The 10,278-nt window shown below is 32.8% G+C and overlaps 1 protein-coding gene across 1 annotated transcript; it reads right to left on the reverse strand.

The window, feature by feature from the left end:
- Positions 1-3,273: 3,273 nt before the first annotated feature.
- On the reverse strand, positions 3,274-9,912 carry LOC146999583 (uncharacterized). Its single transcript, XM_085808438.1, has 2 exons — positions 9,753-9,912; positions 3,274-3,645 (listed from the first exon to the last, which is right to left on the reverse strand). The coding sequence occupies exon 2, from the start codon at positions 3,643-3,645 to the stop codon at positions 3,418-3,420; it is 228 nt and encodes a 75-aa protein (XP_085664564.1). The 5' UTR covers positions 9,753-9,912; the 3' UTR covers positions 3,274-3,417.
- Between the last annotated feature and the right edge of the window lie 366 nt (positions 9,913-10,278).

The raw sequence follows: 10,278 nt of genomic DNA on the forward strand, positions 1-10,278 counted from the left end.
CTTATACTAATACAGCACGGCATATGAAACAGAAATTACCCCTTAAAAATTCATATCTAATTAGTTTTACAGCATTAGATCCAGAGCTAAGAGGTAAAACCAGTACAATATTAGCTTTTGAAAAATTATCATCTTTTATGTCCCATATTTTTAGTGTTAATGAAAAGTCAAAAGTAGAAGCTGAAATAAGGTTATACCAGAGTGATATTGATATCACCAAAGAAATGCTCTACATATCTGATGAAAGTGGAAATCAAGTCAAGTGTACAATTGATAAATATTGGTCTAAAGTTTTTAATTTAAAAAATGATTTCACAAATGATTATAAGTATCCTACATTGGCTAAATTGGTCAAAGCCTGCCTTAGCTGCTTCCATGGCCCATTAGTGGAAAGTGCATTCAACTTAATGGATACACTTGTCACTGACTATAGAACCTCTCTTAAGATTGATTCACTAGATGCAGTGCAGACTATTAAATATGATTTAATGGCTTCTAAAGAAACCTCATGTGAAAAATATGGCTCAAAAAATCCAATTCACAAAGATCTCTTACTGAATATGAACAGAAGTTGCAAAACATATCACGAGTACTTAAAAACATGTTATTTCAGATGAGTCACCTATAAAAGTCTCTGAAAAACCTACATTAGCAGAAAAGTAAACTGCTTCTACCTCTGCATGTGCAGTTCTTGAGGAAATTTCTTCAACTGTAAATGAGGAAAATAAAAGTCAACCTTCCTGCAATTATGAAGTTCACCACAAAAGAAAGACAAGCCCACAAACATCAGAAAATAAAAAAAAGCAGCAGAAATTAGATAATTTTTTTTTAAAGAATTAATTCAGGTAATTTAAAATATTTACATAAAATGTAGTAGTTTGAAAATTTATGGTTATTAATTTTGCAAAAAAAGTAATTCATTGAACTTTTATAATTAGGTTATTCAATACTTCATAATTGTAATTTTTCATTTCTCTCCCCCCCTTCTCGAAACTCCAAAATGTCGGTAGTAAGTCCGTAAAAGTTTCAGGGGATTTTTTGGGGTCCCCAGACACCCCTGGAAATGAATACACAAAAGTACATTGATGTGATTGATAAATTGATATCCAGTAGGGGGCGTGAAATCTTCAGTTGTCCCCGGGCGCTGAAAACCCTAACTACGACTCTGGTCGGGTATCAAAAAGACTGTCTCTTTTGAAGATTTTGGCGGGATCCAAATGGTGCAGCTCTACGTGTAATCAAACCTGTATTGCCTACCGTAACTTACTGCTGTGACCCACTTGTTACCGCTTCTAAGAAAATAACTAATTTCAAAGATTAGATGAGAAATTTCAAAGTCAAGTCTTGCGTCTCCATTACTGGAGCAGTGAAATCCACCCCTATTGATTATTTATTGGGATAAGGTTCGGAGAACAGCCTTAACGCCAAAACGGGGAGAAAGAGCATATTATGGTACACCACGTTATGGTTGTCATCCGATGACGTACTTCTTCTAGGAGGACAGCGTGATACATTTTCCCTGCTAAGGGATTATCCGTAGCAGCAGACCTGGATACGTATTCGGAAAATAGTATTCTGTTTGCTATTTGCTTATCAAGCAAAGAGTATAAAATTAGAAATAGCACAAATTTTAATAAATTAATATTTCCTGGTGTCGTAAAATAATGCTGTATGCAGTTAATAAAAGTGGATTTAAATGCTATAAGAATAAACTAAAAATAGTTTGTTTCATTTTTGATTTTAATTATCATAAATATAAATCATCTCCAACTTACAGAATGTGATAGTGAAAATTTTGCAGTATTTCTTTCATGATTTATTTAATTTAATTAAGTAAACTGAAGTCCTTGGTAATTGTTTATGATTACAGCAAGATATTTGAGAATTATTATAAATGAATTGTACAAATAGATAATGCAAATTTCATGCATTACAATGACAGTGGATCTTGTTTACAAAACAGAGATTGATTCTACTGCAGACCTTGTCAGCCAAGTAGCATCACTGCAGCAGAGACTTGCTGAATAGCTTTCGAAGTATATGCCAATCACTTCTTTGTCATTGTGATGCATGTATTGCAGTTACTAACAGTTCATATGAGACTGTTAGAAATATTTTTTGGTTTCCAGAACAATTAATTAACAGCGTTTTGAATTGCATAATGTTGGGAAGAACGATACGTATTTTGCACTCATTAATCATCCGTGTTTTGTATGTTCTAATAACCCCTTGAAAAGTTTTATTCGAAACATTAAACATAGGGTTAATAATGTTTTTATTTTTTATTTGTTACACCAGTTAATACATTTGTTTAACTTAAATCGCCCTGTAGAAGGAAAAAAAAATTCGTTATCCGGCTTTAATTTTCTCACTTCCAATTAAAATGAGAGAATTTTACTGCCGTACACAATCTTCTTCAGATAGGATAATATTTTCAAAAACATTTTTATATGATAATTTCTTTTTGTACTATTTTCTTATATATTCAGAAACGACCATCCTTATTTTCAGAACTAACACGAGGGTTTTATCCCTTCATTTTGTTTTATCATCTGAAGTCATTAATAGTATTTTCATCATACATAGCAAGCAAAACCTGATAATTGTTTTGAAAAATTGCTGTTAATCTGCTAAAAAGTTTCTTCAAGATATTGTTACCTTTAAAATCATTTTTATCCTATAATTAATAATCTGTACTGACATCTCGCATTTTGGAAAAGCTGTATTTCTAGGTTAATAAAACTTTAAAGTAATGGAACTTAAACGCACAAAACAAACATTTAAAATGAAAATATTCGACTCAAACAGCCATGACTACTAAGGCGATAATTATTGGTGTACGGTCAAATAATCAAATCCGAACTTGTACCATCAGCTGAAAATGAATCCTGTTTGATTCAACATTTAAAAGCTTATTCGTACATATTCAATTCTTCCTTTCAGACATAGAAGGAGCTAGTGACTTTTCAGTAATAAAGAAAAATTGACTTACTTTCTTTGCACATTGAATATTTGTTTATAGTAAGTTGTGTTTGTAAGAAATAAACTAGCAAAACCTTTCAAAATCTGAATTGAATGAAATTCCTTAATTCAATAAAAACAATTTGATCAAAGGCATATCAAAAAGAAAAATGTATTCCTAAATTATTCTGCATAGCATAAACGTAATGTAATTAATATATTTGATGTAGACAAATTTCAAAACGCTTATAGTTCAGAACCTTATATTTAAAATTATCGAATCATATCAGAATATTGCATAATTTACCCGTATAGATTTGTGATTAATATTTTATTCTTAATAAAACGAAGTACATTTCAACATAATCATGTCATATAAATTTATGAATATTGAAAAATTGTTATAAATATAATTACAATTAATGTGTACATTTAAAAACAAATATCCAGAAGCCACTAAAACAGAGGTCTCATGTTGACCATGTTAGAAGAACAGTAGTTCACAAAATTAACTCCTTTCATAAGAAAGTCTGTAACAGGTGTTAATGATGATATGCAAGGTGTAAAAAGACTGAGAAGTATGTACCATGCAGCGCAAAATCCAGCCACAAAGAAAGAAATGAAGATTAAGATAAGTAGCCAAACTATGGCCCACAATGGATTTCCCCCTCGTCCTGCTCCCATCTGAAAGAAAATAAATTAGGCTATAGAGTTACTTGTGCTGATAACTAATCCGACAAAATGAATTTATTTTGGAAGATATTTTCAGTTTGGCATATGGAAAATATTCAGTTCCTATAATATAAATAGAGGGGTACAAAGAAATTCTATTTGTCTCTAAATAACTGGTAAACAGAGCTGTAGACTATCCACTGTTTAGGCAATGCTGGAAAGTTTGCTTTTGTCACCGACTCCTGGTCTCTTTGTAACTATTCCTTTTGCAACGTCTTTTCCCCATTTTTGTAAGTGATGTCGGCGTTTTTTCGTCTTTCACTAGTCGATTAGTTTGGTGTAACACCAGGGTACCTGGGCCCTACTCCTAATCGAAGAAATTAACTTTCCTAATTATACCGTGCAATTAACTGTACAAGTATTTTACAATGAAAAGAGATTTGATAAAATTAAATATTACTTTATTTATATTAACTGCAGATATAGCTCATAATACTACTTATAGTAATTAATAATTAAAGAAGTAGTGATAGTTTTTTTAAACAAGTTGTAAATACAAATTGAGAAGTTGAGATACTGATGACACAAGGACAAAACACAAACTCTGAAGTTTGAAGTTGGTGATAAGAACCTGAAATAAAAGGAGTTAGAATACAAGACAAGTGCGAACCCTCAGTGCTGCTATGTTAATATATACAATAACAGAATAACAAGATGGTACAGAGCATACAGTGTGGAGAAATACAAAAGGTACAAAGCAGTTGAATATGAATATATAAACAGGTGGTAAGTATCAAATTATATATACAGGGTGTCTGTAATTAAAGAACCCCATTTCAAAGCCGCCTAAAACGAAACCAGTGATCAGAAAATTGTAAAATTTGGTGACGCGAAGGGATGAGAATTTTTTTCGGCGAAGAAAAAAATAGTTACAAATAACCTCACCAGAGGGCGTATTATTAATAAATTATACATTTAACCATTCCTTTACAATAGTTTTACAAATTTTGGTATAAAAACATATGTTGCATATGATGGCTATCATTTAGAGCTACCATCGCAAGGTGACATGTTCCACAGTTGATCGAGGAGTGTGCTGAAAAATGTTCAGCATGTGGCGTGAAATGCTGACTCTTTTAAGATCAGGTAAAGTTCTTGGACTTTCCCGACTTACCAGGCGTTTTAAATGTCCCCAAAACCAAAAATTGCATCGACTGATGTCCGGGGAGGCCACATATTACAAAAGAGCTGGCTAGTGACATGTTCTTTTGTAAAATGACGTTTAAGAACATTCGTAACACATCGTGCAATGCGTGAAGGAGCTCCATCTTGCATAAAGATTGTGCGTGGAAGCACTGATGTATTTGCATAGATAGAAAAATTTCGTTCTATGCATATCGCTCGAAGAAGTACGGGCCGAGAATCAATGACACAGAAAATCCACACCATACCGTCACTTTTGGTGAACACAATAGAACCTCTAAGACAGGGCACGGATTTTCTGATTCCCAAATTCGGCAGTTGGGAGTATTCATTGCAGCATCCAAATGAAAATGCACCTTGTCTGTCCAGAGGATATTCCCAGGCCATTCTAAATTGACTTCAAAGCAAGCAAGAAACTGAACTGAGAATCGGAGTCGAGCGTCAAAACCATGTGGAAGCAACCGCTGCACTAGTGAAAGTTTATAAAGGTAATATCGGAAGATATTCCTTAAGATCTAATGGACAGCTGAATGTGATCTATACAGCGCCTGCGCTATACGCCGGACACTTTTGACACGCCGGATTTTGATAATTTTTTTTTAATTTTTAATTCTCATACTAGAAATAGATCTACTTTAAGACGATGTTAAAAATTTTATAGGTTATAATACAAAAATTTATAAAAAAAATATTTAAAGATACAAATTTAAAAAATAAATCATACAAAATGTGCGAATTGAATTTGGATTGAGCCTAAATTTCGAATTCTGGAAGAAGGAATAAAGTAAGTTTATTAAAAAAAAAAAAAAAAAAAGAGAGATTAATAAATATGTATTAAATTCAATTAATATTGAGGAGCTAATTTTTTAAAAACTACTCGTGCGATTTTTACAAAACTTGGCAGTTTGGCATAATCGGAGTCGTAAAATCGAAATATGGAAAAAAATTGGCATGTCATTTTAGAAAAAAATCCGATTTTGTGCCAAGATGCCTATCTTTGAACAGTGCTGTATATAAATCTAATATATATCCTAAGTCGCGATTTCGAGACATGAAACATGCAATTTGAATTTCGTCAATTGGCTCAGTAGAACAGGAGATATCGAACTGTCCCCCCCTTTTTTTTTCTTTTGCGCAGTGTACATACATGCGTACGTACGCGCAGACGTTATGAAAAAATATCTTTCGAATCCGTTAGGGAAAAAAAGAATCCTTTATTCTGTCTATGCATTTAAACATCACAGGGAAAAAAAATAAATAAATATCGTCTAAATGGATTTGAGAACGGTCAAAATGGCTATTTTCGTTGAAATACGATATCCGAAATTTTTCGCTATTACAATATTTCTTTACGTTTCTGCATAAGAAGGTAAAAATGCCTAGATTATATCAAAATACGTGGAAAATTATATTTAATTTATTGATTTCCCAACTGCATAATCAGGCTTATTTAGTGCCGTTAATCACATTATGACCCAACAGAGAAACCCTCTGAATATTTTCGAAGGAGGAGATTTTCGTTTATTCCTTATTAGGAAAATTGAAGCAAACATCAAATTAATTAAAATTTTACATTTAATTTTCATCAATTTAATTAATTTTTTTGTTATTTTTTAATGAATTTTTTGTCTGTTATAAATATAGAAAAAGTATAAGTAAATGAATAAATTTAACCATACACCTTTTTTTTATTTACCGCCACTAAAAAATTACTTTACAGTTATGCTAAATTTAGTTACTGTGGCACCGGTGGTCTGTGAGAAAATTTTACTACTTAGAAAGCGGGCAGGGCAGCAGGTATAAAAAGGTTGACTACTGCATATCTAATTGTAAAACCAAAGCAAAAATCTGATAATTCGGAACTTGCCGGATTATCAGATAATCTGAACGATGCCAGATTATCAGACCAAAATTCTGCAAAGCTGCAAATTGATTTGTTCCCTTCCCCCGCGTTATTGAACGTATTGAGGAATGAAAAAAAAAAAAAAAAAAAAAATTACATAAACATTTTCCAAATCGGGTTTTTGCTTTGAAATGATCGCTATTACCAGTGCATGAAGTTTTTTTAAATAAAGTTTCTCACCTGATTTATAAATTCCATTTTTTTTTTTTTAAAGTAGACTATGAAATATTTATTATTTCTCTCAGACTTATTTTTGTTTTCCGGCGAATTTCGCAAATGACAGTTATTAGCCTGACGCCAAGCTATCTTGGTTAAGTCTTCATCGTTTTCCATTTCTCTAGCTAACTGTGAATTCAACACACTTTGAATTATGAGTTTGTCACGTAACTTTTCAACAACTGATTCATTTTTATAATTTTTAGTTCCTTCAGTATATATATATATATATATATTTTGGTCAGTGTGTATAGATATTAGGTTATTTCGAAGCAGAGGAGATGAAAAATAAGCAACGACTTCGCCGGGACTCGAAGGGGACCCAGTCGCCATATTCTGGTGGTGAAGAATTATCATTCACCACCTTTTAGTTCGGGCGCCACTTTAGAGACATTAGGTTATTTCGAAGCAGGAGAGATGAAAAATGAGCAATGCCCTCGCCGGGAATCGAACCACGGACCTCTCGAATACGCGCCGAGCGTGCTTACCACTATACTACGAAGGCATGCTAAAAATGCGGGAGAAATACCTTATAAGTGAATCTTCAACATTTTCGGCAGAACTTACTTTCGTGGCATCTGGCTATAATTCTTGTATTCTCTAATTAAGCATTTTATAACGTTACTTCATTTACGTGTTTGAAGCAACAGCAACTCTCAATTGTGTATTTTTTATTTTTTTCCCCCTTGAATCGAACGCGACAGGGAATAAAATCCATTTTGCTCAAATGAATTCCTATATTTATATTTAAAGTTTTGAATAAATTCTTAATCCATTTGTTGGTCAGGGACTTTGGCGAAAGAATTGATAAAGTAATATTTTCGAGAACAGGTTCAGAGGTTTTAAGATAGGCTCCACAATCGTCCGAAAGCATAGAGTCACTGCGATAGTAAAAATTTTCAAAATTATTTTAACAGGTGGTACAAAGTAATTCTCCAAGATCTCCAAACCAGGCAAAGCTATCACCACTCTTGAAGATTACCGCCCGATCAGCCTACTGACGGACTTGCAAGAAATCTGCCCTTATCTAGTCATTCTCCTTTAGTTTGCAGAATAAGATCATGATTGTTAGGATTTTCTATTAAGGCCTTAAAAAATCAGTATTGCAAAGGGACTGCTCAAATAAATTAACTATTCTTATAACTATTTTTATGATGAGTCTGAAAAGCAATATTCTACCACACAAAGCTTCCTTGTGGATGATACTGTGATACCACAAATCTAGATATGATTTATGTTTCTTAAAGAGAGTAATTGAGTCCACTAATAATACCAACTACTGGTCGTGTCCCACCAGTAGTTATCGGCAACAGCTTATGCAGAGGCATATCTATCGACTTTGCATATGTTGTAAATATCATCATCTCTTGTCTGTCCTTTCATCGTTAATATTTTCAGGAAAACAACTTAATAAATATTCTCACCTTAATTAATACACTTAATAAATATTCTCGCCTCACCATAATTCTTAATAAATATTCTCATAAGTCTTCTTTTTCAGGAAAACAACTTAATAAATATTTTCACCATAACTGCTAACCGTGCATTGTCTGATATATTACCTGTGGTAGTGAGAACCTGTTATGTATTTCCAAGTCACGCTTTAGCTGAGTTATCAATGATTTCGAAAATGTCATGTATTCTTTTTTTGATCGTGTTACATAACTGCAAATCTTGTATTGCTGACAAAAGTTGGTGTTGGTGTGTTGAGTTATGGCAAAGCACATGAGGGCTATCTGACTAAGGAGGAGGAATGCCTTCGCGGAGGACTTTCTAAGGGAAACTGGCTCGTATACACGTTACACATGGGAAAAACCACGAAAACGCCCATGCAGCCAGCCCATTCGCGGGATTCGAACCTCGGACCGAACTACCAGTGTTCAGCGACTTTACCGCTCGGCCGCTGGTGGGCTATTATTTAATCAAGTATTTAGTATTATGTATTCATTTTATTTGCTGTATTCATTTGTATTTATATGTTATTAACTTGCACTTGTATTTTATTTATATGCATGTTTATTTTTTTCCAAATTTTGAGATTACACCTCACCTATCAGGACTTATGATTTGTCATTACTACATTCAATCTTGCCTCAAGTGGTCTTTTGCTTAGTTTTCCATCCTTGTAACGCATGGTCACTTTCTTCCCCCCCTTTAACTCAGATCCTCCTTTACCACCTGTTAACAACACTCAACTGTCAAACTTTATTTACTAGTGACAATTCAGCAATATTTATATGGGTTAGGTTGGATAACCCAGACGCGACATGCATAAACATTCAATTTCCAAAACCGGCTTCATTGTTGCGAAAACCGCCTCTAGCTATCAATGTACAGAATAGTTTTCAACACATTTTCTCAATAAGAGTTTCTATGTTTTAATAGATTCTATAGCTAACGTGCATAGGATGCATATAAAGAAAAGTCTAAAAGAAACGGCCTAATGAAAAATAATGAATTTATTTTACGAACTTAATTAATTTCCAGCTCTGAAACATGAAATAAAGTTAACTACTGTATAAAATGAAAATTCGCATAAAATTGAGAATTTGTGCAAAATCTGTTTAAAACAATGAAATAAAAGCGTATTACTAATTAAATTTAACCACTTTTTAAAATCTTTTGTGGGTGGGGAAATCAAATTTAACAAAAATTACATACGCACAACTATCAAAATTTTAATTAATTCAAAAGCTTTCTACTTCCTCCCTAAAAAAATTTAGATACTAAATATTGTGTGAACAGCACTATGTAATTATTTTCTATAGAATGTATTTTAATATTAAGAAAAGCTTACCTTCCTTTAAGAGAGAATGAAATAATTATTTTCGCGTAAAAAAAATTTAACTTTCTCTTATCAATCCAATGGCAAAAGAGTATTTGACAGTCCAATCACACAGTCACAAAGACATTCAATGAGTTCCATCGAATGATCGCAGACTTCAGGGTTATGGAGATAAAAATTTACTCATCTCTTTCTTTACTTCAAGTCACGAGAAAACAATGACGAAATAGCACGTGCCCAGTCAGGTGACCTTCACACCCTTCAGTTCCGAAGAACTCGATTTCTGGTTTAAACACAAAGAATAGGCGATAGTAGAGGGATTCACAGAATAGCGATTTCTTCAAAAAGATCGGTAAAATATTTAACTTCGTTTGCCTATAGCACTTTTTCTTGACCGAAGATATAAGTTTCCAAAAAATAAATAAATAGTTGTAATGTAAGAATATTGCATCTTTCCATTTTATATTAAACATAATAAAGAAAAAGTTTTTTTAAAGCTATTAAATTGCATAAATTTAGATCCGGAAAACTATAACAC

Source organism: Stegodyphus dumicola, chromosome 1 (genome assembly GCF_044657685.1).
Source record: "Stegodyphus dumicola isolate Sdum_Otavi_A_Nest chromosome 1, ASM4465768v1".
NCBI classification, from domain to species: Eukaryota; Metazoa; Arthropoda; class Arachnida; order Araneae; family Eresidae; genus Stegodyphus; species Stegodyphus dumicola.

Coding starts and splice junctions, on each gene's coding strand:
- LOC146999583 (XM_085808438.1), bottom strand. CDS start 3,645: ATGGGAGCAGGACGAGGGGGAAATCCATTGTGGGCCATAGTTTGGCTA.